This window comes from Hemitrygon akajei, chromosome 19 (genome assembly GCF_048418815.1).
Source record: "Hemitrygon akajei chromosome 19, sHemAka1.3, whole genome shotgun sequence".
Lineage (NCBI taxonomy): Eukaryota > Metazoa > Chordata > Chondrichthyes > Myliobatiformes > Dasyatidae > Hemitrygon > Hemitrygon akajei.
This window is the reverse complement of record NC_133142.1, coordinates 61,920,129-61,947,613: the sequence shown is the minus strand read 5'-3', so window position 1 is coordinate 61,947,613 and position 27,485 is coordinate 61,920,129. Positions and strand designations below refer to the sequence as shown.

The 27,485-nt window shown below is 44.5% G+C and overlaps 1 protein-coding gene across 1 annotated transcript in view; it reads right to left on the bottom strand.

The window, feature by feature from the left end:
• The window catches only part of LOC140742090 (FYVE, RhoGEF and PH domain-containing protein 5-like), a 309,076-nt gene extending 293,283 nt beyond the window's left edge, over window positions 1-15,793 (bottom strand). Inside the window, exons 1-2 of the mRNA XM_073072916.1 lie at window positions 15,535-15,793; window positions 8,309-11,471 (exon numbers count right to left, since the gene is read on the bottom strand). Of these exons, the coding sequence (XP_072929017.1) occupies window positions 8,309-11,471; window positions 15,535-15,793 (3,422 nt within the window). The remainder of the gene's footprint in view (window positions 1-8,308; window positions 11,472-15,534) is intronic.
• Between the last annotated feature and the right edge of the window lie 11,692 nt (window positions 15,794-27,485).

Here is a 27,485-nt window from a genome sequence, read left to right as displayed (position 1 = left end):
TAATTCAATTTACCACCCCATCATCCAGATCATTAATGTATATGACAAACAACATTGGACCCAGTACAAGTCACTGACCTCCAACCTGACAAACAGTTATCCACCACTACTCTCTGGCATCTCCCCTCCAGCCACTGCTGAATCCATTTTACTGCTTCAATATTAATACCTAAAGATTGGACCTTCCTAACTAACCTTCCGTGCGGGACCTTGTCAAAGGCCTTACTGAACTCCATATAGACAACATTCACTGCTTTACCCTCATCAACTTTCCTAGTAACCTCTTCAAAAAATGTAATAAGATTTGTCAAACATGACCTTCCACGCACCAATCCATGTTGACTGTTCCTAATCAGACCCCGTTTCTCCAGATAATTATATATACCATCTCTAAGAATACTTTCCATTAATTTACCCACCACTGATGTCAAACTTACAGGCCTATAATTGCTAGGTTTACTCTTCGAACCCTATTTAAACAATGGAACAACATGAGCAATACGCCAATCCTCCGGCACCATCCTTTTATATTCCTTAAAAGCGCCAGTACTTCCTCCTCTTTAATCGTCATAGTTTCCATAACCTCCCTACTTGTTTTCCTTACCTTATGCAATTCAATATCCTTCTCCTTAGTGAATACCGAAGAAAAGAAATAGTTCAAAATCTCCCCCATCTCTTTTGGCTCCACACATATTTTCATCTTACTTGCCAAAGCAACCTCATATCTTCTTTTAGCTTTTCTAATTTCTTTCTTATGATTCTTTTTGCATTCTTTATATTCCTCGAGCTCCTCATTTACTCCATGCTGCCTTTTTTATTGTAGATCTCTTTTTTTCCAAACCAAGTTTCCAATATCCCTTGAAAACCATGGCTCTCTCAAACTTTTAACCTTTCCTTTCAACCTAACAAGAACATAAAGATTCTGTACCCTCAAAATTTCACCTTTAAATTACCTCCATTTCTCTATTACATCCTTCTCATAAAACAAATTGTCCCAATCCACTCCTAAATCCTTTTGCAACTCCTCAAAGTTAGCCTTTCTCTAATCAAAAATCTCAACCCTGGGTCCAGTCCTATCCTTTTCCATAATTATATTGAAACTAATGGCATTGTGATCACTAGACCCGAAGTGCTCCCCAACACATACCTCCGTCATCTGACCTATCTCATTCCCTAACAGGAGATCCAACACTACTCCTTCTCTAGTTGGTACCTCTATGTATTGCTGCAAAAAACTACCCTGCACACATTTTACAAACTCCAAACCATCCATCCCTTTTACAGTATGGGCTTCCCAGTCTATGTGTGGAAAATTAAAATCTCCCACAATCACAACCCTGTGCTTACTACAAATATCTACTATCTCCTTCCATATTCCAGAGCGATCCACACTGGGACCTTTGCTGTTTGTGATATACATGACTGACTTGGATAAAAATGTGGACAGGCGGGTTACTGAGCTTGCAAGCAAGACAAAGATTGATGGCATTGTAGACAGTGTAGAAGATTGAAATGGATACATTGGGATATAGATCAGCTGAAGATATGGGCAGATAGAGTTTAAGCTGGGAAAGAGTGATGTTTTACACTTTGGGAGGTCAATTGAAAAAAGAAAGTACAGAGTTAATGATAGACCTCTTAAAGGCACTGAGGTACATTGTGTACTTGGGACCCTGGTCCTTTAAGTGGTTATACAAGTGCATAAGGTAGTAAAGGAGGCATATGGCCTGCTTACAGAGCAAACTCAATAGGCTGAATGGCCTAATCCTGCTCCTATGTCTTATATCTTATGGTCTTGCTTTCATTAATGGTGGTGTTAAGAGCAAAGAAGGCATGCTACAACTACAGTATATAAAACTTTTGGTCAGACTGCACTTGGAATATTGCATGCAATTCTGGCTGCTGCATTACAGGAAGGATATAGAGTCTGCAGAGAGGGTGTAGAGGAGGTTTACCAGGATGCCGCCTGGATTAGAGGGCATGAGCAAAAGGGAAAGATTTGACAAGCTTGTGGCTTGTTCTCTTTATACAGTGTCACAGGCAGAAGGGAGACATTTTTTAATTATGAGAGACTTCGATAGGGTAGGTGGTCAGCAATAAGGAACCCAGTGGGTGAGATATTGAGGCTTTAGTCAAGAAATAGGAGGTATGGGTCAGGTCAGGCAGCTGGAATTCCTGGAAGAGTAAGACATATGTTTAGATAGACAGGGATAGTCAGCACAACTTTGTTGTTAGAAATTTGTGGTTGTGATCAACTGGATAAATGGGTTGAGGAATGGAAAATGGAACTTAATTTGGATAGGTGTGAAGTGTTGCACTTTGAGAAGGCAAATGAGAGCAGGATTTTCACAGTGAATGGTAGAATCCTAGGGAGTGTTGTAGAAGAGGAACCAAAAAGTACAAATACACAGCTTCACAAAATTGGTGTCACAGGTAAACAGGGTGATGAAGAAGACTTTTGGTACACCATCAATCAGTCAGGGCACTGAGCATAGAAGTTGGGATGTTATGTTGCAATTATTCAAGATGCTGGTGAGGCCATATTTGGAATATAGTCTTCAGCTTTAGTCACCCTGCTATCGGAAAAATGTCATTAAGCTGGAAAGACTTCAAAGAAAATTTGAGGATGTTGTCAAGATAGCATGAATTGCATTGTAGAGAGAGATCTGACAGACTAGAATCTTATTCCTTGATATGTAGGAATCTGAGGTATATAAAATCATGAGGACATGGAGTGGGTGAATGGCCATAGTCTTTTCCCCTCAGGCTTGGAAAATTGAATATGAATGATTTAAAGTTAGAGAGGAAAGATGAACCCAAGTGGCAACTTTTTCCACACAGAGGGTAGTGTATCTAAGGTACAAGCTGCCAGAGGAAGTTGTTGAGGTTGGTACAATAGCAGTATTTAAAAGAAATCCGGACAGGTACATGGATAGAAAAGCTTTAGAGTGATATTTTTCACATTTACTGTCCTATATACAAGTTACACATGTGTAATGAAAAACTCAATTGCAGCAGCATCACAGGCACATAGCAACAAAGATGTGACATTTACAAACTAAACCATGAGAAGGGGCCATGAGAAGGCTTTGGCGAGCAGGAGTAAGGAAAACCCCAAGGCATTCTACAAGTATGTGAAGAGCAAGAGGATAAGACCTGAGAGAATAGGACCAATCATGTGTGACAGTGGAAAAGTTTGTATGGAACTGGAGGAGATAGCTGAGGTACTTAATGAGTACTTTGCTTCAGTATTCTATACGGAAAAGGATCTTGGTGATTGAAGGGGTGATTTACAGTGGATTAAAAAGCTTGAGCATATAGACATTAAGAAAGAGGATGTGCTGGAACTTTTGGAAAGCATCAAGTTGGATAAGTCACTGGGACCAGACGAGATATACCCAGGCTACTGTGGGATTCCACAGGGAATTGTAATGGGACTTCTGCTGTGGTGATATGTATAAAGGACCTGGATAAAAATGTAAATGTGTGGATTAGTAATTCACAGATGATACAAAGACTGAAGGTGATGTGGATCATGTCAAAGATAGAGCAGTTACTAAACTCTAGTTAAGTCACATTTGGAGTATTGCATTCAAATTTGATCACCACTTTACAGGAAGGATCTGGAGGCTTTGGAGAGGCTGCAGGGAAGGTTTACCAGGATGCTACTTGGATTACAGGGCCTGTAATGGAAAAAAAGGTTGCAAAAAAACCTGTGTTGTTTTCTCTGGAGACTGAGGGGGGTTCATATAGGTACTTAGACTAATATAAGGCATTAGAACATTTGGTTCATCAAGTTTGCTTCACCATTCTCAGTTAAACTGACCAAAATCCCTGGTTGTAATACTCATTTATGTTGAACAAAGAGTTGGGGCTGAATACCTTTTCAAAATTCCGTATAATGTGAAAAGAAGTGGTCCCATCACCAAACCCTGTGGAGCACCAATACTCACCAGCAGCCAATCAAAGAAGGGCTTCTTTATTCCCATTCTTTGCCTCCTGCCAGTCAGCCAATCATCAATGCTAGTAACTTTCCACTAATACCATGGGTTTTAATTAGCAGCATCATGTGCAAACCCTTATCAAAGAAGTTCTGAAAATCCAAGTAAACAACATCCACTGACTCTCCTTCATCTATCTTGCCTGTTATTTCCTCAAAAAATTCCAACAGATTTGTCAGGCGAGATTTCCTCTTTAGAAAATCATGCTGACTTTGGCCCATTTTAGCATGTGTTTTCAAGTACCCCCGAAACCTCATTCTTAATAATGGATTCCAATATCTTGCTAACCTCTGAATTCAGGTTAACTAGCCTATAATTTCCTGTTGTTTTCCTCCCTCCCTTCTTAACATTTGGAGTGGCATTTGCAATTTTCCAGTCCTCTGGAACCATTCCAGAATCTAGTGATTCTTGAAAGAACATCACTAATACCTTCATAATCTCTTCAGCTGCATCTTTCAGGGCCCCAGGGTGTAGCCCATCAGGTCCAGATGACTTATCTACCTTCAGACATTTCAGCTTCCCATGCACCTTCACCTTTGTAACAGCACATCTACTTCTACCCCAACACTCTCCATTTTCACCCTCCACCTGGCCCTAACCCACCTGGACAAAAAAGACACATACGTTTGAATGCTGTTCATAGACTTCAGTTCAGCATTCAACACAATCATCCCTCAGAAACTGATTGGAAAGCTGAGCCTACTGGGCCTGAACTCCCTCTGCAACTGGATCCTAGACTTCCTGACTGGGAGACCTCAGTCAGTCCGGATCGGGAGCAGCATCTCCAACACCATCACACTGAGCATGGGGGCCCCCCAGGGCTGTGTGTTCAGTCCACTGCTGTTCACTCTGCTGACCCACGACTGTACTGCTACACACAGCTCGAACCATATCATCAAGTTTGCGGATGACACGACCGTGGTGGGTCTCAACAGCAAGAATGTTGAGTCAGCTTACAGAGAGGAGGTGCAGCGGCTAACGGACTGGTGCAGAGCCAACAACCTGTCTCTTAATGTGAACAAAACAAAAGAGATGGTTGTTGACTTCAGGAGGGCACGGAGCAACCACTCCCCACTGAACATTGACGGCTCCTCGGTGGAGATCGTAAACAGCACCAAGTTTCTTGGTGTTCACCTGACGGAGAATCTCACCTGGCCCCTCAGCTCCACAGCAAAGAAAGCCCAGCAATGTCTCTACTTTCTGCAAAGGCTGAGGAAAGTCCGTCTCCCACCCTCCATCCTCATCACATTCTACAGGGGTTGTATTGAGAGCATCCTGAGTAGCTGCATCACTGCCTGGTTTGGAAATTGCACCATCTCAGATCGCAAGACCCTACAGTGGATAGTGAGGTCAGCTGAGAAGAGCATCGGGGTCTCTCTTCCCGCCATCACAGACATTTTCACTACACGCTGCATCCGCAAAGCAAACAGCATTATGAAGGACCCCACACACCCCTCATACAATCTCTTTTCCCTCCTGCCATCTGGGAAAAGGCTCCGAAGCATTCGGGCTCTCATGACCAGATTATGTAACAGTTTCTTCCCCCAAGCTATCAGACTCCTCAATACCCGAAGCCTGGACTGACACCTTGCCCTATTGTCCTGTTTATTATTTATTGTAATGCCTGCACTGTTTTTGTGCACTTTATGCAGTCCTGTGTAGGTCTGTAGTCTAGTGTAGCTTTCTCTGTGTTTTTTTTTTACGTAGTTCAGTCTAGTTTTTGTACTGTGTCATGTAACACCACGGTCCTGAAAAATGTTGTCTCATTTTTACTATGTACTGTACCAGCAGTTATGGTTGAAATGACAATAAAAGTGACTTGACTTCTGGCATAGTGCTGCTGTCTTCCACAGTGATGAATGATGCAAAATACTCATTGAGTTCGTCTGCCATTACTTTGTCCTCCATTACTACTTCTCCAATGTAATTTTCAAAAGCTCTAATATCTATTCTTGCCTGTCTTGTACTCTTTATAAGATCATGAGAGGCATAAGTAAAGCTGACACACATTATCAATTTCACAGGATCATAATGTCTAATAATAGAGTGCATGGATCTAAGTGGAGGTGGAGTAAATTCAAATAAGATGGTTTTTTTCTGCACGGTATTGTGCCTGAAATGCACTTCCTGTGTTGGAGATGGAGGGAAATACAGAAGATTCTTTAGAGAATCTCTTGGATAGGCACAGGACCATGCAGGGAATGAGAGGATAGGAATATTGTGCGGGCATATGGATTTAGTTTAGTTCGGCTTTTAATTACCAGCTTAATTAGTTTGGCACAAGATTGTGGACCTGTTCCTGTGCCGTACTGCTGTGCATTCATTTTCCATCCACAACGCGACTAATCTTTGAGTTGTCCGTAAAGTAACAGCAGATCCAAATTAACCTGACCCCAATTAACCTAACCAGTGAACCTCACCCCAATTAACCTGACTCCAGTGAATCCGGCCTCAATTAATCTGACCCCAATTAACGTGACCACAGTTAATCTGATCCCAATGAATCTGACCCCAGTTAACCTGACCCCAGTGAACCTGACCTTAATTAACCTGACCTCAAGTAACGTGACCCCAGTTAACCTGACGACAGTGAATTTTAATTTATTCATTTACAGGATGTGGGCATCACCAGTTAAGCCAGCATTTATTGCCCATCCCTCGTTGCCTTTGAGAAGGTGGTGATGAGCTGCCTTTTTGAACCGCTGCAGTCCCTGAGCAGTTAGTGAGGGAATTCCATGCTTTTGTCTCAGCGACAATGAAGGAATGGCGATATGTTTCCAAGTCAGGATAGTGAGTGACTTGGGGGGGTGTAGATTCCCAAGTAGTGGTATTCCCAGTTATCTGTTGTTCTCATCCTTCTAGATGGTAATAGTTGTGGGTCTGACAGGTGTTGCCTTAGGAACTTCGTTGTGTTGCTGCAGTGGATTCTGTAGAAAGTACACAATGCTGCAACTGTTCGTCGATGGTGGAGGGACTGGATGCTTGTGGAAGGGGTGCCAATCAAGTGAGCTGCCCTGTACTGGATGGGTCTAACTTCTTGAGTGTTGATGAAGCTGCACTCATCCAAGCGAGTGGCAAGTATTCCATTACACTCACTCCTGACCTGAGCCTTGTAGATGGTGGACAGGCTTTGGGGAGTCAGGAGGTGAGTTACTCGCTGCAGGATTCCTAGCCTTTGACCTCCTCTAGTAGCCATGGTGTTTGTATGGTTAGACCAGTTCAGTTTCCTGTCAATGGTAACCCCCAGGATGTTGATAGTAGGAGATTCAGTGATGGTGATGCCACTGAATGTCAAGGGACGATGGTTAGAGCCTGTCTTGTTAGAGATGGTCATTGCCTGGCACTTGTGTGGCTCAAATGTTACTTGCGTCGTCACCCCAAGCCTGGATATTGTCCAGGTCCTGCTGCATTTGGGTATGAATTGCTTCACTATCTGAGGAGTCATGAATGGTGCAGAACATCATGCAGTCTGACCTCAATTATCCTGACCCCAGTGAATCTAACCCTAATTAACCTGACCACAGGTAAACATCAAGGTAACAAAAGGTCCTAGAAGATTCCTGAGAGAAGTGAGCTGCTCCTCCTCTGACCTGATGATAATGTTTGAACATCATAGAGAATCTCTCAGGACAGATCTAAGGTGCCAAGTGTCAGACTTTGTCTAGGTAGTTCAGTCTAAGCATCTTTCCGCTTACATAAGTTAAAATAGCCTCCAAGTTGTTGCTATTATTATTCAGTGACTACGTGAGATGTATATTCCTCAATTTGGCTGCCATTCCTTCACCAGTTCCAACATTACCAATAAACACCTACTATGACTTAAATTTCCTAATCACTCCATCACCACCCATCCACCCCAACACTATGTCCAACCTATGCACGGCTGGAAAAATGGGACAACACATGCAGACACAGAACCCCCCCCCCCCCATACACACCCACAATACACACTAACCACTCCACAAAGACCGCAACCCAGACTGATCAACCCCCACACAATCCCCCCCCCCCCCCACACACACCCACACAGACCCACGGATAGACATCTTCCACCACTGACACTCACATTCTAAATATAAGCATACATACTCCCCCCCACATACGGACTCACAGACCCCAATACAGAGAACCAGACACACATTCATTCCCTTTCACATACATATACACACAGACACAAACACACCACTGTTTCTTGTAGCTGACATAAATATCATTTCTATCACAACTGCATCTCAATGGGGTTTGCCTGCCTGCTCTGGAGATCTTGAAGAGAGTAGGAACAAGCAGTGTTAGAGTACAAAGCTTACCTCTCCAGCTCCTGCTCTGATGTCTGCCTGTTGTCCAATGGAGTAAAGCTGCTCATGTCTACATAACCATCATTTTCACACGCCGAAGAGAAATTTCTCCTGGGATCTTCAAAGAAATCTGTGACAGTCCCTAAATGGCCAATCCTGTTGGGAGGGATTTGTATATTTTCATAATCTGAGCTCACAACCGGAATGTTCTCATAATCAGAGGAGTCTGTGTTGGGGAAGGAAATGGATCTGGGCTTGGTCAGAGGAAGTGATGTGTATGAGTGTCGAGATCTGTCTTCAAAAGATTCGACTCTGGACACACTTCTGCTAAAGGGTCTGGGCATTCCTTTTCCTTTGCCGTCCTTGTAAAATAAAAAGGCGGATGAAGAATCTGATTTACGCATCTTTCCAGATCGAGCTTTTAATTGTGGCGAGTTTCCCAAACTCCTCCTGTCAAAATCCAAGGCTCTGGCTGCCTCAGACATAGACTTGCAGACATTAACCTCAACTGTAATCCTGTTTTCAATCTTCTTCTTAAGTGACAGCTTAATTGGTAAAAAACGCTTGAAAGATGACTTTTTCTTTGTACTCTGCTTAAAGTATTTATCCGGAGAGTCCGTTTCAACTAGAACTGATGGTGAACTTTTGGTGATGGGCTTTTTGGTGATGCTTGCCAGTTGGAAAGGAGCGGGGATGTCCAGCATTGAACTGGGTGGAGAAGCACCAGAGGTGGCAATGTGCCTCTGGTCATATACAGCAACACTTGGTAGAGACAGGTTGTCTTCCTTCCTGTTCAATCTGCTGTCTTCTAAAAGTGACCCCTCCATTTCCCGGTCAGCACAAACAGGAAGTTCTCGGCCTGTGACAGAGTACGAGCGGGGATAGAACATGAAATACTTGTGGCTGGCGGCAAACATTGTATTTTCAAATGGCTCCTGCCTTTTCTCAGAGCTCTGCCCTTCCACAGGTATTAGATCTGTCTCCTCAGGAACTGTCTCAGGCACCTGTGCACTCAGTGACTGTGTTCTGGTTCTTGCTTTTTTCCATTCTGTAACAGCTTTCCCAGCCAGGTCACCAACCAGACTCAGATCGTCACCTGCTAATGTGTCTGCCTCTGTATCTCGCCTCAGTGTGGCTCCACATTTAACTCGTGAAGTGAACCCTATCGCACGGTGAGCTATAGAAGAAATGTCCTCTGCACTGACATCAGTGAGGACCCTTCTCTCAACTCCCTCCTCATCGCCTTCAGTTTCTAAGATCCAGCCCTCCACCCCTGGGACACATCCAACCAATTCCTGCTCTGATTTATGGGCAACAGCAGACATCTTGTCCTCCTCACTAACACAAGACGCTTCCTCACCAATAGCAGACCCCTTGGCTTTGTCACCAACTCTGCACCTCCCTTCACCACTCACTATCACAGGAGATCCCACTAACTCTCTCACCCACTCCAGATTGCCTGTACAGCTGGCTGTGGCATCCAGACTGTTTGGTGCAGCAGGCCTATAGGCACTTGGTAACAACGCTTCATAAATAAGCATGTCAGTTTCATCTGGGGAGCTATCTGCCTCCTCCTCCTCCTGTCTATTTGAGGCAATGTCTGCCCACTCATTCCATTCATCTGCCCCCACCTCTTGTCTGTTTACCCCCTCTTCTAGCCAGTCTGGGGAGCCGTCTGCTCCCTTCTCTTGTTTATCTGTCCTCTCCTCTTCCTGCCTGTCTGCCTCGTCATCCTGTCTGTCTGGCGGCTCTGGCTCAGGCTTCTCCTCCTCTTGACCATCTGGCCATTTCTCCTCCTCTTCCTGTTTGCCTGCCCCGTCCTCCTCCTCTTCCTGTCTGTCTGGCCCCTCCTGTCCATCTTGCCCCTCCCCATTCTCCTCCTGTCTGCTTGCCCCCTCTCCTGGCCCATCTGGGGAACTGTCTGTCCCTTCCATCTGCCCATACAGCCCCTCCTTCAGTATGTCTGAGTGACTGTCTGCCCCTTCCTTCTGCCCGTCCACCCCCTCCTGCAGCCTATCTGTCCCCTCTTCCAGCCTATCTGGTATGCTGTCTGCCCCCTCCTCCTCCTGTCTGTCTATCTCCTTTTCCAGTGAACTGTCTAATTCTTCCTTCTGCCCAACCATCCCCTCCTTTAGCATGTCTGAGGAACTGTCTGCCCCCTCCTCCTGTCCATCTGTCCCCTCCTCCAGCTTGTCTGCCTCCTTCCCCTCCTCCTGCCCATCCACCCCTTCCTTCAGCACATCTAAGGGACTGTCTGCCCTTTCCTCCTGCCCATTTGCCCCTTCCTTCAGCACGTCTGTGGGACTGCCTTCATCCTCTTTCAGCATGTCTGAGGGATAATCTGGCCCCTCCCCTTGCCCGTCCACACCCTCCATCAGCCATTCTGAGGGAAGGTCTACCCCTTCCTCCTGCCCATCTGCCCCTTTTTTCTGACCATTCTTTTTCTCATCCAGTCCTTCTACCTCACCAGATGCTGGTGTGAGTGATAGATGCCATTCGTCTCCTGCTCCCAGGCCAGAACTGTCTGCAACGTCACTGACATCCTGGGAATGCCAGTCGCTCCATTCTGTATTGTCCGTGGTTTCTCCACTGCCCTTGTATAGAAGTTCATCTTTCAGACACAGGCAATCATCAAGTTTATTGGGAATAGCTCCTCCAGCAATTGCCTGAACTCTGAAGTTTCCTAAATCCTTTCCGGGCATCGCACTGCTAAAGCCACAGATGTCAACATTTGATAAGTCTCTGTCTTGTGACATTACAGCACTGGCATCCTGTGGAACTATTTGGTCTTCATAACCATCAGGCATTGGAGACCCATTTTCATGGCACAGTGTAGCTGCTGCTTCCAGAGTGCTCCTGTCATCGGCAGCTGGGAAGAAGTTACAGGCTGCTGAATCTTTTGTCTGACCCAAACTTTTATAAGTTGGGTCTTCAACCCCCTTAGCCAGGACAGGATTGGTTGCCAAAAAGCTCCCGTTAGAGTACGTGCTTAAAATCCCCTTCCGTGCATTCAGGTTTGCCTCTGGCACTTCATTGTAAAGGTTTGGTTTTGGAGCAATTGGTGGCTTCAGGGCCTTGGGAGCAGACAGTAGAAGCAGAGGAACCGTTGGAACAGTGACTAAGGGCTGTGAATCTGGGGGCCTGGGCTTTGGCGCCAAGGGAGGTTTCTTTAGATCTAAAATGAGAAAATTTGAAATTAGCCATCATACTGGCGTAGAATTTTATGTGGTCAGCAACATTTGGATCTGGAACCCAGGGACGTGAGGGATTTAAGATTCACAATTGTTTAACAACATTTCCAGTACACAAGTGTAAAAAAGTATGAAATAATTGTTACTCTGTATCTGATGAAGCACAAAAAAACACAATAAATATAAATACATAAAATAGCTTATGTACATAGATTGATTGAAAGTGACACACAGGAGTGTCTGTGAATAAGGGGACTGATAAGAAATGATAAAGTGTGGTAGTGGGATGTGAATGGATGGAGGTGTTGATCAGCTTTACATCTTGGGGAAAGTAACTGTTTTTGAGTTTGGTGGTCCTGGCGTGGATACTATACAGCCTTGTCCCTGATGGGAGTGGGACAAACAGTCCATAAGCAGTGTGGGTGGGATCCTTCATGATACTGCTGGTACCTTTCTGACTACCCATTGTAGAACCTTCCTGTCTGCTGCAATGCAGTTTCTGTACTATGCAGTGGTGCAGCTTGTTAGGATGCTCTCTACTGCGCTTCTATACAAAGTCTGAGTATTAATGTGCAAAGTTCAGCTCTCTTCAGCCTCCTCAGAAAGTAGAGGCATTAGTGAGCTTTGTTGTTTGTGTATGATGTGTTCTGGGACCATGAGAGAGTCTGTAAGATGTGCACTCCCAGAATTTGAAACTGCTCATATTTTCCACTGCTGAAGCAAAAAGCTACTCACTGGTCTTCTTCAAGTGGGAATACAAGCAGCAGATCAAGAATTGATTTGTAATATGGAGCAAATTAAAATTAAGGAAAGATGGGTGTACAGGGTCAGATAACAACAGAGGCTGAGCAAGGGAGTGGTTGAGTTGAGGATGGACAGCAGAAGATCAGAAGAAAGAGAGAGAAGAACAAAGAGACAAAAATCGGCAGTGAAACATATTAGACCATGCCACAAATTCCCACGCTAATGGAGGCAGAGCGTAATGCTGCAAGATGTGTTTCTAATTGGAAGTCTGTGACTAGTGCCCCCTGTGACCACTAGGTCATTGACTTTTAGAAATGGGAACAAGTAAAGCAAATAGGATTAGTGTAGATGGGTAAAGAAGTCAACCTGAATATGGTGCACTGAAATTTCAAAATCCTAGGTGTCAATATCTCTGAAGACCTAACCTGGATGCAACATATCAATGCAGCAGCTATATTTCATTTGGAATTTGAGGAGATTAGATTTGTCAACTAAAACACTCCAAAAACTCTACAATTTTACCTTGGACAGCATTCTGACTGGCTGCATCGCCATCTGGTATGGGGGGGTGGGGGGGGGCTTCTGCACAATCAAGATAAGTTGCAGAAGCTTGTAAAATCAGTCAGCTCCATCATGAGTACTAGCCTCTGCAGTATCTAAAACATCTTCTCGGAGCGGTGCCTTAAGAAGACAGCATCCATCATTAAGTATCCCCACCACCCAAGACATGCTCTCTTCACACTGTCACACTGGAGGTATAGAAGCCTGAAGGCACACACTCAGTAATTCAGGAACAGCTTCTTCCCCTCTGCTATCCAGAGTCTAAATGGACATTAAACTCTTCAACACAATCTCACTACATTTTTATTTGTTTTTTTACACTACTTAAATAGAACATAGAAACCTACAGCATATCACAGGCCCTTCTGCCCAAAATATTGTACCAATCATGTAACCTACTCTAGAAACTGCCTAGAATTCCCCTAGCGTATAGCCCCCTAATTTTCTAAGTTCCATGTACCTATCTAAGAGTCTCTTAAAAGACCCTATTGTATCCTCTTGCACCACTGTTGCTGACAGTGCATTCCACGCACGCATCTGTGTAAAAAGCTTACCCCTGACATCCCCTTGGTACCTATTTCCAAACATCTTAAAACTATGCCTTCCTCATGTTAGCCATTTCAGTCCTGGGGAAAAGCCTCTGGCTATCCACACAATCAATGTCCCTCATCATCTTATACACCTCTATTAGGTCACCTCTCATCCTCTGTCGTTCCAAGGAGAAAAAGCCAAGTTCACTCAACCTATTCTCATAAGGTACGCCCTCCAATTCAGGCAACATCCTTTATTTTAACTTAATTATTTAATAGAGATATATATATTTAATGTAACTCACTTTTTCCTCCATATTTATTTATCATGTATTTCATTGTACTGCTGCCATAAAACAACAAATTTCATGACTATGTCAGTGATATTAATTCTGATTCTGAAGGGCCTGGTACTGTGATGTACAACGTTATTACTCTAAGCCACAAATTCCATGTCATACAATCCAATGCTGTTTACAAAACCATTGCTAAGGACGTTATTTTGTTGTCTGAAACTTCAAAAATTTGTATTCTTTCTCTGCCTGAACTCCCGGGTATGACTACCATCATTCATGGGACATGATGTGAATAGAAATGGTTCAGTTCTGCCGTAACCTTTGGAGATAGTTCTCAGTAACTGTTACGCAATGATCTGCCGTGTGACCAAGCTGTAATATAAGACTCTGTTTAACTCCAACTCCTTTCCTGCCTCTTCTGAATCCACGCCACACATTAGGAGTTTGTTGACTTGCTTCTTATGAAGTCTCTTTTCTCCTCTTTGATCCCTCATCAAAAACCCTAGACTTCTCCAGAATGATCCAGCTCTGGATCTGATTTGCATCTTTCTCTAATTTATTTTCTATCACCCTCTTCAAGTTTATCCATACCTCTTGCAACTTTCATCCCAGTTCCACTAAAATGACAACACGATTTCCAAGTTGAAAATTCTCCTTTATCCTTAAAACCATTATCCAAAACTAAATTATTTTTTCTTTCATAAAGCCCTTGATTGTTTTCTGCCAGATGATTAAGTAGTTCTAACTAAAGACATTAGTATCATCCCTCCTGAAGGGGGAGAGGACATTTTATACTCTCCTTGATTTTCCTTCCATCCTTCTCCAGCACTCCTCACCACTCAATGGCCTCTGTTCTATTCACTTACACAACTGATGTTGCAGCTGTAAAAGACCTTTGGTTAGGTCTATTTGTAGAATTGTGTGCAATCCTGATCTCTGCTGTACACCAAGGATATAGACAGAGTCTTGGGACAGGGTACTGAAGATGTTCACCCAGTTGTAGCTTAAATTAGAGAATATTAAATATAGGAAGAGTTTGAACAAACTTGTGTTGTTTTCTCTGGAGTGCCAGAGGCCAAGGGTGCCTGACAGAAGTTTATAAATTTAAGAGACATAGACAAAGTTGACAGTTAGAGTCTTCCCCAGGGTGGAAATGTCAAATATCAAAAGGCATCATAAGCTTGAGATGAGAGGGGGGAAAGTTTGAAGAAGATTTGTGGAGCAAATATATATATATTCAGGAAATGGTGGGTGCCAGAGGTAGAGGAAGCAAATGTGATAGCAACATTAAGTGGTATAACCAGACATGAGACAGAGGGATACAGGCCATATGCAGGTAGTGGGATTAGTTCAATTTGTCATTTTGTTCCACACAGCATAATGGACTGAAGGGCCTGTTTGTGCTGTTCTCCTTGTTCCATGTTTAGAACTTCTCCTCCAAAGCCACATTTCCTCCTGAAGGAGCTACAGTATCTTCGACCATCCTGTTTCTCATCTACATACTGCCACAGCAACCTCATCTAAAAATACTCCTCACCCCACAACCACCAATACCTTTTATCACACTTCAGACTCCCTCTTTGCCTCCAAGTTTTTAACTCAATTTGTATCCATTCAACCAAGGTTCCTCCGACTAAAGGTAGGGAAGCCCAGTTCTACCGGAACTGTCCTCTCGCAAACTCGCCCAGCCCATTGACTCCATCCCATCAGGCCGTTCCCCTTAGCCGACAACAATCCCCAGTTCCATTTAGGATAGTCCAGCCCTGCCCATAGAGGAGAAAACATGACAAAGAATGGAAAGGCTGCGTATGAATCGTGAGATAATCCTATATCAATGGAGCTATCAGGGACTCTCCCCTTTCCGGATCCCAGATCCCGGATCGCAGGTTCCCCTCCCCCTTCCCTCCCGCTCTCACCGGGCTCCATGCTGCGGCCTTTCTTTTGCTCCCGGTCTGAATCCCGACGCACTGGTCCCTTCCCTTGGACTCCCGCAGCCTCTCCCGAGGAGAGCTGCTCGCCGCCAGCCGATGATGGTGAACAGGTCGGAGTCAGGCTCCGGGAGCGTTCGGCTCCGGACTTGGACTGGGCGGCCGCTTCACAACAGGATGTCGAAGTTCCGCCGCTGGGCCGGTCCCAGTCCCAGTACCAATACCAGTGCAGGCGCCTCATCCGCATCCTTGACCTGATCCCAAACCCTGCGCCTGCTCCTTATCCTGAAGTCATTTCTCGATTCTGCTTCTGCTCCCAACCACCCCGTTCCCTAATCCTGAACCCCTAACACATCCCTTGATCCAATTCCTAGCTCCTGATATCTGTCCCCATTCACTGATCCTGACGCCCATTCCTTGTTCCAGATCTCACTTTCCACCCATAGCTGGACAACCCCTGACCCAGCAGCCCTCCCCATATCATCAATCAGAGATGACATGAGGCAACACAGGAGACATTCCAAAAAGCTGAGAGTGGCAGGATTCATAGGAGGATAAGAGAGGAATGCTGGCGTAGGACATTAGATTCTCACCCTGGTACTGGGCACCTCACATTGGACCCTGAATGCCAGGCACCAGACCTCATATAATTACTTCTGGACCTAGGACACCAACAACCCAACAGTGGGCAGTGTGTATTGGAGAGTGGATAGTGGACAGTTGGCAGTCAGTGCTTCCAACTACATTCTCCAGGGAAGGGACAGCTCCTCGCCACACTCACACACAGCAAAATACCATTGAAACTGGAATAAGTGTGAATACTGAGGTCAGGCCACATCTGTGCAAGGTCATGGGATTGAAATGTTAACTATTTATCTGCCAAACTCTCACGCTTGGATTATCTTCAGGTTATCTTCAAGATCAGTCGAAAATGCTCAGTTAAAGAATCAGGCCAATTCAAAGCTCAGAGGCCTCCACCAATCTGTCATGCCAATGGGATGAGACAAAGTTTATTTATTTATTAATTGGTTGACATACAGCATGGAATATGCCCTTGCAGTGCTTCAAACTGCACTGCCCAGAAACCCCTGATTTAACCATAGCCATCACAGAACAATTTAGAATGACCAATTAACCTACCAACTGGGGTATCTTTGGACTGTGGAAGGAAACTGAATCACACAGAGGCAACCCACATGGTTATAGGGAGAACATACAGACAGCAGCGGGAATTGAACCCAGATAGCTGGTCCTGTAAAGTGTTGTGCTAACCACTAAGCTACCATGTTGCCCCCATGTAGGGATTTAGGGATTGTGATGGAGGAACATGAGACATCATCTGTAAGGTCTGATTCTGTGAAGAATGCTTGCCCAACTATGGAATAGCTCTCCCAGTTCTAGACACAGGTCTCTCTCTCTCTCTCTCTCTCTCTCTCTCTCTCTCTCTCTCTCTCTCTCTCTCGCTCTCTCGCTCTCTCTCTCGCTCTCTCCCTCTCTCTCTCCCTCTCTCCCTCTCCCTCTCCCTCTCCCCCTCTCCCCCTCCCACCCCTGTGACATTACCCTCCCAACACACCAATAAACACCACTAGAACTTTGTTTCCAGTGAACCCTCTTCTTCCGCATTCTGTTGCCTCTTTAGTAGGTATCACCCACCCCCGCCATCATTCCTTCTGCCACCAATGGTACATGCTTTCCTGTAACTACGGCCTCCTTTCCCATCACTCAAGTGAAATCTGCTCTCTGGACCACCCCAATCCAGTAAAGACCCTCTTTCCTTCCTTATAATGAACACCCCCCTCCATATAGTGAGTACCTCGCTTTTCCTGTCTCACTCCAGCACAACCCCTCCCTCTCTTCCCTGGAACACCCTCTTTTTTCCTTGAAAGAAGGCTCTTCTATCCCAGATGTCCTTCATTTTTCAATTATCTCACAGTCATCTCCTCATGTCTCACTTATCCAGGTACAAATATGTACTTGGTTGGCAATGTGATATATGAAATTCTTCCCAGTATTTCCCCTTTATAGGTCACATTTGCTAATAACTAACAGTTTCTCTGCTCAACATTCATAGTCACTGACACTCAGGGACAGGCTGTTGGTAGACTCCACATTGAACAGTTGTTAAATGGTGTTCTGCTAGTCACTGAGTGAAGAATCCTTCTCTGCCCAGCCTACTGGCTTCACTTGTATGCTGAAGAGTGTTGGCAGACTTTCCCCAGCTTTTCTCCATGCTCCATCCCATCCAAATTCAGCAGATGCTTTAAGTTTAGCAGGTCTAATGTTGCTGGACATTCTGAAGGTGGGTGAGAGGGTGCCTAGCCGAGGTTGGAGAATGGCTCCTACTCAGCCCAATGAACAATAGTCAGTCTCCCGCCCTCCTGATTAACATTTCCTGTCTATAATTGTTTGAGGAGGGCAGGGAGCTACACCCAGCTCTCACATCTCTGTTCAGGCCCGGACAGGATTTAAATTATGTCATCCGTGTGGGTGGAAGTGAAGGCTGTGTACTCCAATAGAGAATAATTCCTGTCTCTAAAACAAACTACAACAGACTCTAAACACTGTACTTTAATACAGAGGAAGTTGCCGTCAGAGACCCTGCATTAAAACACTCTCCACAGTCACAGAAAACAAAATGGATGAAATGAATATTGGCTTTATATAGCATACTAAACAGGCAGCAATTACTCTGGTACTAAGATTGTTGTTCAGTACATTTTGCTGCTGCAAAGAGTCAGCTGTCCTACCTTTTAAAAGTTCTCAAATTGAGAACTGTTCCTTCAGATCGCAAAGTTATACTCAATTGAGTCTGCTACTTGAAAACCAAAGCTCAAAAACTGAGATTATGTGAAAACCAACGGGGTTTAAAGTCAAATGTGAAACCACTGAATACTTCAAAGTGGGAATAGATTTGTAAAGGCAGATCTGCCAGATGCACCTGATTGAAGTTTAAAGTGGCTCATCTAGTGGACAGTACGAAGTTGGTATATTCATACATTGTTACCGAAGGCCAGGCATGAAATTACATTTTTGACCATGAATTGAGTGGCAGGAGACAGAATTAGGGACAATGGGGAAATAATTTATAACTATGCAGCCTTTTGCTCACCCATGTTTCATTAATGACTTTATTAAAAACAAGTGTGTATACACAAAGAATTCTGAGTCCACCAAATCAGAAGCCTTGATAAACCCAGAGATTCATAATCTACTGTGGTGTTTATGACAGGTGATTTGAAGTCAGACTAAAAGTTTAGGTATGTCTTTAGGAAGGCTGTTGCTATGCTGTGCTTTTGGTTATTAGCCACTCTGTGCAAATTTTTCATTGTTCTCAATTCCCTCGGCTTCCAAAATTTATTCCGCTCCACTTTAATGCCTCAATGATCCAGCCTCCACAACCCTCCAGAATAGAGAATTCCAGAGCTTCACAACCCAACCATCTGTGAGAGGTTCATAGGAAGAGAGATTGAGTTGATCAGATTTTTAAAAGCAATTTCTATTTGAATGCAGAGGGCTTGGCCAAGTTGCTAAATGAGAAGATGCTGCTGGAGCTTTGGAAAGGCATGATGTAGTTGAGGACCTGGGTGGGCTACGTTGCAAAAGAGGAAATAATACAAATACTTAATATGGATAAATCACCTGGTCCAGATGAAAGGCATCAAAAGTCACTGAAAACCTGCAGAAATGCTGGCTAATATCTTTCAAATGTCTGGAATTCAGGGGTATTGCTTGAGGGCTGGAAAACTGCAAATGTTACACCTTTTTTAAGAAAAAGGTAAGGAATTCAGTTCATAATTGGTGGTGGGGTAAGCTGTAGAAACAATAATTGGTGATAGAATTAGACATGATTTTGACAAGTAAGGGTTGATTAGACAGCCATTAAGGATGTATCAAAGGCAAACCACATCTATCTCACTGACTTCACTAAGTTATTGGTGAAGATTTTTGACCAACAGAGGGTGTTGATGAAGGACGTCCAGTTGATGGTGTCTCTCTATATTTATATAGGTTTCCAGTAAGTCTTTGATAAAAAGGTGCATGATATGTGGCACCTGATAGGCTTATCATGGAAATGATAGACCATGGAGTAAAAGGGGATGAAAACTATCAAATTGGATAGAACTTGTCAAAAGAAGCAATGGAGAGAATTTGTTGATTGGACAAGTGCCCAGTGGATTTCCACAACAGTTGCTGCTAGGATCACTGCTTCCTTAATAGTTGCAGTTCTGTGATCTGTACTTGGGTTGTGGGGCACATTTACAACCATGGTCATATCGTGATGGTAGTGGAATCCTCCAAATCTTGGCTGGCCATTTTAAGGCGATCTACGGAAATACATTCAGGTTTACCTCTCTTATTTAGGTGAGAGATACTGCGGGAGAGGGTTTCTTTTACACCCTCAAGCAGTGTATTTCAAACTCCAAATATCCTCTGGATTTAAAAGGTGTAAATCTTCCTTTTACACCCTCTAAGCCTCAAACCTCAAAAGACAGCTCTATTATAGAATATAGAACATAGAAATCTACAGCACATTACAGGCCCTTCAGCCCACAATGTTCTGCTAGCCATGTAACCTACTCTGGAATCTGCCTAGAATTTCCCTACTGCATAGCTCTCTATTTTTCTAAACTCCATGTACCTACCTAAGAGTCTCTTAAAAGACCCTATTGTATCCACCTCTACCACTGTCACTGGCAGTGTAATCCATGCACCCATCACTCTCTGCGTGAAAAACTTACCTCTGACATCCCCCTTGTACCTACTTCCAAGCACCTTAAAATTATGTCCCCTCGTGCGAGCCATTTCAGCTCCGGAAAGAAATCTCTGTCTATCCACTAAATCAATGCCTCTCATCATCTTATACATCAATATCAAGTCACTTCTCAACCTCCGTCACACCAAGGAGGAAAGTCCAAGTTCACTCAACCATTTCTCGTAAGACATGCTCTCCAATCCAGGAAACATCCTTGTAGATCTCCTCTGCACTCTCTCAATAGTACCTATATCCTTTCGGTGCTGAAGTGACTAGAACGGAACACAGTATTCCAAGTGGGGTCTAACTAAGATCTTGTATAGCTTTAACATTACTTCATTGCTCTTGAACTCAATCCCATGGTTGATCAAGGCCATCACACTATACCCTTCTTAACAACACTGTCAACCTGCACAGCAGCTTTGAGTTTCCTATGGATATGGACCTCAAGATCTCACTGATCCTCCACATTGCCAAGAGTCTTTCCATTAAAATTATATTCTGTCTCCAAATTTGACCTACCAAAATGAACAACTTCACACTTATCTGGGTTGAACTCCATCTGTCACTTCTCAGCCCAGTTCTGCATCCCATTGATGTCCCACTGTAATCTCTGACAACCCTCCACACTATCCACAACACCCCCAACTTCTGTGTCATCAGCAAACTTATTAACCTACACTTCTACTTCTTCATCCAGGTCGTCAATAAAAATCACAAAGAGGAGGACTCGCAGAACAGATCCCTGTGGAACACCATTGGTCACCGACTCCATGCAGAATACAAGCTATCTACAACCACCCTTTGCCTTCTGTGAGCAAGCCAATTCTGGGACCATAAAGCAAAGTTTCCTTTGATCCCATGTCTCATTACTTTCTGAATGAGCCTTGCATGGGGAACGTTATCAAATGCCTTACTGAAATCCATATACACTACATCCACTGCTCTAACTTCATCAATGTGTTTTGGTACATCCTCAAAGAATTCAATCAGGCTCATAAGGCATGACTTGCCCTTGACAATACCATATTGACTATCCCTAGCCAGATAAAGTCACTCCAAATATTCATTAATCCTGCCTCTCAGGATCTTCTTCAACAACGTGTCCACCACTGAAGTAAGAGTCCATAATTTCCTGGGTTATCTCTACTCCCTTTCTTGAACAAGGGGACAACATTTGCAACCTTCCAATCCTCTGGTATTTCTCCTGCCCCTACTGATGATGCAAAGATCATTGCCAGAGGCTTAGCAATCTCCTCTCTCAGTTCCCACAGTAGCCTGGGGTATATCTCACTTATCTAACTTACATAAGTATTCATTAAGTACCTCCTCCAACTCCATGCACACATTTCCACTATCACCCCTGATTGGTCCTATTCTCACATGACTCATCCTCTTGCTCCTCACATACTTGTAGAATGCCTTGGGGTTTTCCTTAATCCTGCTCACCAAGGCCTTCTCATGGCCCCTTCTTGCTCTCCTAATTTCATTCTTGAGTTCATTATGGAGAAAAGTTTACAACTGCAAGCTTTTATGACATGCACATGGGCATGTAATGATGTAGGGGGTATAGTAGTGGAGCTATCCAGGTCTTTGTGGGCTGGTTTAAGGCAATCTACAGAAATATTTTCAGGTTTACTCTTCCTATCTACAATAAAAGTCTTTTTGACTTCTCGCAAAACATGGAACAGGCCATTGTAAGGAGGCCTAAGGGGATATTGGTGTGCATCATGGCAGATGAAACAAATGAGGTGGAATGTAGAGGTCAACAGGAACTCAAGACTACTGATGGGAGGTAGAAATAGGTGAAAAAGAACTGAATTTACTAAGGAGTGTGGAACGCTGTTGAGGGGCTGACCAGGGTCGTGACATGAGGAATAAAATACCAACGCGGATTGTGGGTGCAACGCCATGCTGAGATGCAATTTAATGCTGAAGATCTGTGCCATAGCAGCCCAGAGATCTGCCATGAACTTGGGACTGCGGTTGGAAGAAATATCAGATGGGGTATGGAACCAAGCAAACCAGGTGTTGATCAATGCCTGAGCCACATCTGCAGCCATCGTTGACTCAAGAGGGACAACCTCTGGCCACCTAGTTGTATAGTCTACCTTGGTGAGGAGATGTGTGGAAGTGCAGGTGGTGGTGGGATAGCAGGTCCACGTTGACATGATCAAACTGTTGCCGAGGGACCTTGAAAGGTGCCAGTGGTGTCTGAACATGACATTAATTTTCTCCCTTTGGCATACAGTATAGGCACCCAGTCTCACATATCATTCTTCAGCCCATGCCACACAAACTTTAAAGCAACCAATTTCTGTGAAGCCTTTCCGCCCGGCTGCAAGGAGCCCGTGACATATGAGGTGAGGTTGACCGGTTGAAACATCGCATAGAAGAAAGATCCCAATATGTGTGGCATCGATGGTTGGCCATGACTGGCAATCAGCCACACCATTATTTTTCCCTTTGATGTGCTGTATGTCAGTAGTGAATTCTGAAATTAGGCCAGATAGTGTTGCTGCGGTGCAGACTAATGATCTAACACTTTGGCCATCATATGCATGAGAGGTTTGTGGTCAATGAACGCTGTGAAATGCCAACCCTCCGGGAGAAAATGAAACTGGTGGACAGCCAGATAGAGAGCAAGAAGCTCAAGGTCAAACATGTTACACTTCCTCAGGGGAGAGGGGGGTGTCAGAGTTGTGGGTTCAAGGCAAGCGGCTGCCACATGCCTCCAACCAATTGTTAGTTTCACTGCATACACAGCACAGTCTGAGACATCAGTAGTGATGACTAAAAGTATGCTGGAGAGTGCGTGGGTCAGTAGGGTTACATTTGAAAGAGCTAGTTTGATGTCATCAAATGCTTTGGGCATGTCCACTGACCACTCAAGCAGGTGATTAGGAGCACTGCCTTTAAGGGAACTATGCAAGGGAACATTGCACCTCTGCCTGGCTGAGTGTAGACAATCAGCCATTTTAGCAAGCTCCCTATTGTGCTTCATGGGTGTATTAGCAAGGGCTGTGCAAACTTGGTTCAGCATTTGTTGCATAAAGAGTTTTAAAAAAATAAAACAAGGATGGTAATTTCCCAGGAGAGATTTCACGCGGTCCATTAGATGTGAAGGCCAAGCAACAAGAGTAACTGTTTGATGCGCTCAGACTCAGTCCAAAAGTCTGTAACAGATGAGTTTTCAGAGTGATAAATATATCACATGCAGGCGGGTTTTCTAGTAGACTCACCACTCTGTTTGCAGTGTAACTACATAGCAATGCTACAACGTGGTAAAATTTGGTATTGTCTGCAGTGATTTCTTACACTGCAAACTGGACTTGTGCAAGCCACCCGGTGGCATGCTGCTCCCAAAACTGCAGTAGCTTCAAAGTGACTGTGTTGGTTGACATGTTGTTGAGTGACCCTGTAATCAGCTGAGAGCGCTGGGGTGAATAAAACATGCCAGAGTTGTTTTATGCGCTTAACAAATATTCGCAGCCCTTTGCTTCCAAAAAAAGCAATCGCTTTACACTGACATCATTGTCTCATAAAGTAATCACAACTCAGTGACAGTGTTTGTGAATTATATAGAACAGTTTCTCCTATGAACAATATGTGTCATTTGTCACCCATTATATTACCCTACACTACTGTCTTACTATGGTGCAGAAAGTATTTGACATGCTTGCCTTCATCAGTCTGAATAAGGCTGACAAAGGAAGTCAAAGACAGCATAAAAGAAAAAGAGAGGCATATAATGTAGGAAGAATTAGTGGGAAGTTAGAGGATTGGGAAGCTCCTAAACACTAATAGAAGACAACTAAAGAAGCCATAAGAGAGAAAAGATGAAACATGAAGATAAGCGAGCCAATAATATAACAGTGGATACCAACATGTAAGTACATATTCAGCACAACATTGTGGGCCAAAGGGCCTGTACTGTGCTGTAGGTTTTCTATGTTCCTAACTTATTTTCAGATATATAAGGAATAAAAAAAGGTGAAAGTGGATATTAGATCACAGGACAATGACAGAAGTGAGGTAGTAATGAGGAACAAAGAAATGGCAGATGAACTTAATATGTATTTTGCGCCAGTCTTCACTGTGGAAGACACTAGCACTATGCCATTAATTTAAGAGTGTCAGGAGTCAGAAGTTAGTGTAGTTGCTACTATTAAGGAGAAGGTGCTTGGGAAGCTGAAAGGTCTGAAGATAGATAGGTCACCTGGACCAGATGAACTATACTCCAGTCAACGTTTCGGGCCGAGACCCTTCGTCAGGACTGAAGAAGGAGGGGACAGGGGCCCTAAAAAGATGGGGGGGAGGGTGGAAGGTGCCAGGTGAAAAACCAATCAGAGGAAAGATCAAGAGGTGGGGGAGGGGAAGCAGGGAGGAGATAGGTAGGAAAGGTGAAGAAGGAATGTAAGGGGAAAGCATTATGAGTAGTAGAAGAAGGCAGAATCATGAGAGAGGTGATAGGCAGCTAGAAGAGGAGGCAGAGTGAAGGTGGGATGGGGGAAGGGAGAAGTTGGAGAATTCGATGTTCACACCAAGGGACTGGAGACCCAGACGGTATATGAGGTATTGTTCCTCCAACTTGAGTTTGGCCTCGTCATGGCAATAGAGGAGGTCATGTATGGATTCTTAATGAGATTGTGAAGGTATTAATAATGATCTTTCAAAACCCACTAGATTCTGGAAAAGTTCTGGAGAACAGGAAAATTGCAAATCTCACTCAACTTTTTAAGAAGGAAGGAAGGCAGAAGCCTGACTTTTGTGGTTGTTAAGGATATTAAGGATGAAACTTTGGGTACTAGGAGGACATAATAAAATAGGCCAAAGTCAGCATGGTTTCCTTAAGGGGAAGTTTTCCTTGGTAAACATGTTGGAATTCTTTGAGGAAATAACACAGGAGAGATAAAAGGAGAGTCTGTCAATGTGATATACTCAGATTTTCAAAAGGCTTTAGATAAGTTGCCACGTATGAGCTGCTTAACAAGGTAAGACTCATGGTATTACAGGAAAGATACTAGCATGAATAGAAGACTGGCTGACTGGCAGGAGGCAAAGAGTGGGGATAAATGGGTCTATTCTGGTTAGTTGCCAGTGACTAGTGGTGTTCCGCAGGTGTTCTTTTCATCTTGTATGGTCAATAATTTGGATGACAAAGTTAATAGCTTTGTGGCCAGCTTTACAGATGATATGATGATAGGTGGAGGGGCAGATATTGTTAAGGAAGTAGTAAGTCTGCAGAAGGACTTAAATAGACTGGAAGAATGGGGAAAGGTGTGGCAGATGATGGAATAGCAGAGGAGATTTGACGGGCTGAATGTGCTAATTCTGCTCCTCTGTCTTGTGGTCTTATGGAATATTAAGTATAGGAATTGGGGTATCATTTTACAGTTGTACATGACATACTGAGGCCACAGTTGGAGTACTGCATACAGTTCTGGTAACTCTATAGAAAGAACTTCATTAAATTGGAGAGGACACAAAAAAGGTTCATGATGATTTATAAAAAATCATCAGTTAGGCTGGAACTTTTTATCCCTGGAGCAAAGGAGGCTGAGGGTGAGCTTCTGGAGGTTTATAAATTTATGAGTGAAATAGATAAGGTGAATAGTCACAGTCTTCTCTGCAGGGTCCGAGAATCCAAAATCTTAACCTGTCATGGTCCCTTCTGGCAATCCCCCACCTGGCTATTTACCTCAGGAATTGGGCCTCAATCCCCTTGTTTAGTTCCAATCATTCCCAGGTTTCACTAACTACACACACCTGCTTTCCATCAGCAAATGCAGTATAAAAACCCTGTGATCACAACAAGGAGCTGCCAGTCTGTTGGTTGACTCCAGTGTGAGTAACCTTGTTTCATGGTTCTTAGGACTGCCAGTTCTAAGTCTAGCTTTGCTCCATGCTTGCTATGTCAAGATCACCTCCCGACTCTGCCTCTGCACCTGTGTCCTACATTTGCAATCATCCTCAGACTCATTCTTGCAACAGAATGAACTAACCATAATGAACCCAGTGGACACGGATCCCGTACAACAGGTCCTCGCCAGTCAGGGCTACCTACTGGGCGCCCACAACCAACTACTTAGGGAGGTCATGGAAAACCTTTGAATGCTGTCCACAAATGTACGGAAGGTCAGTGAGCAGGCAGATCGAGTTTTGGCTTTCCTTTCTCTGTCCCCTCCAAGAACCCCGACTACCCAAACTGTACTGCTTGGGATAGCGTCGCCCCTGGGATCAGCAACACAATCCCCTCGAGAGCCATACGTCCCCGAGCCCGAACCCTACACTAGGGAGGTGTTCTTCCTTCCCCTCCTTTGTTGCTGAAATGAGGAAGGTCTTGGAACAACCCATTTGCGGTAAGGATGCCACCAAACGCCTGCTGACTCTTTGTCAGGGTTTGTGAAGTGTAGCAAGGTATTCCATCGAGTTCCGAACCTTAGCCGCTGACTCAGAGTGGAATGATGAGGCCTTGCGGGAGGTGTTTCGACAGGGCCTCTCAGACAAGATAAAGGATGAACTGGCAGCAAGGGATGACACGGACTGTCTAGACTATCTGATCTCGCTAGGCACTAGATTCGATAATCGACTTCAAGAGCGGCTGAGAGAAAGAACCAGTCGGGGAAGCCCACAGTCCACCTTATCCGTCCCAGCCAGCCTGCCTTCCCCAGCCACTCGAAGTGTAGCTCCTGCTAGGATCGTCCCCACCACCCTGGGGGAGGAACTGATGCAGCTGGGATGGGACCAGCTCTCCCCGGCCGACCGACTTCGGAGGTGGAGAGCTGGGGATTGTTTCTATTGTGGTCAGCCAGGACATTTCAGGGATACCTTCCCTCAGCGGCCAAAAGGGAGGGCACTAGTGAAAAAAGGAGGGCAACTGGTGGGCCGGACAATACTCCCTTCAGCCCCCCAGACTCGGATGCAGATCCCGGCTACCATGAATTACCAACGACAGTCTCTGTCCCTATCCACTCTGGTGGATTCTGGCACCGAGGGCAATCTGCTGGACAAAGACATAGCCTCCCAGGCTGGAATACCTCAGCCCCATCTCCCAGGGAAGCTACCACAACTCCACCTGTCCCGGAACCCCTCGATTTGTCCCGAGTCCCCACATAGTATCATGACCTGGGACCGGTATTCAGTAAACAGCAGGCCCTTTCCCTGCCCATGTGATTGTGCCATC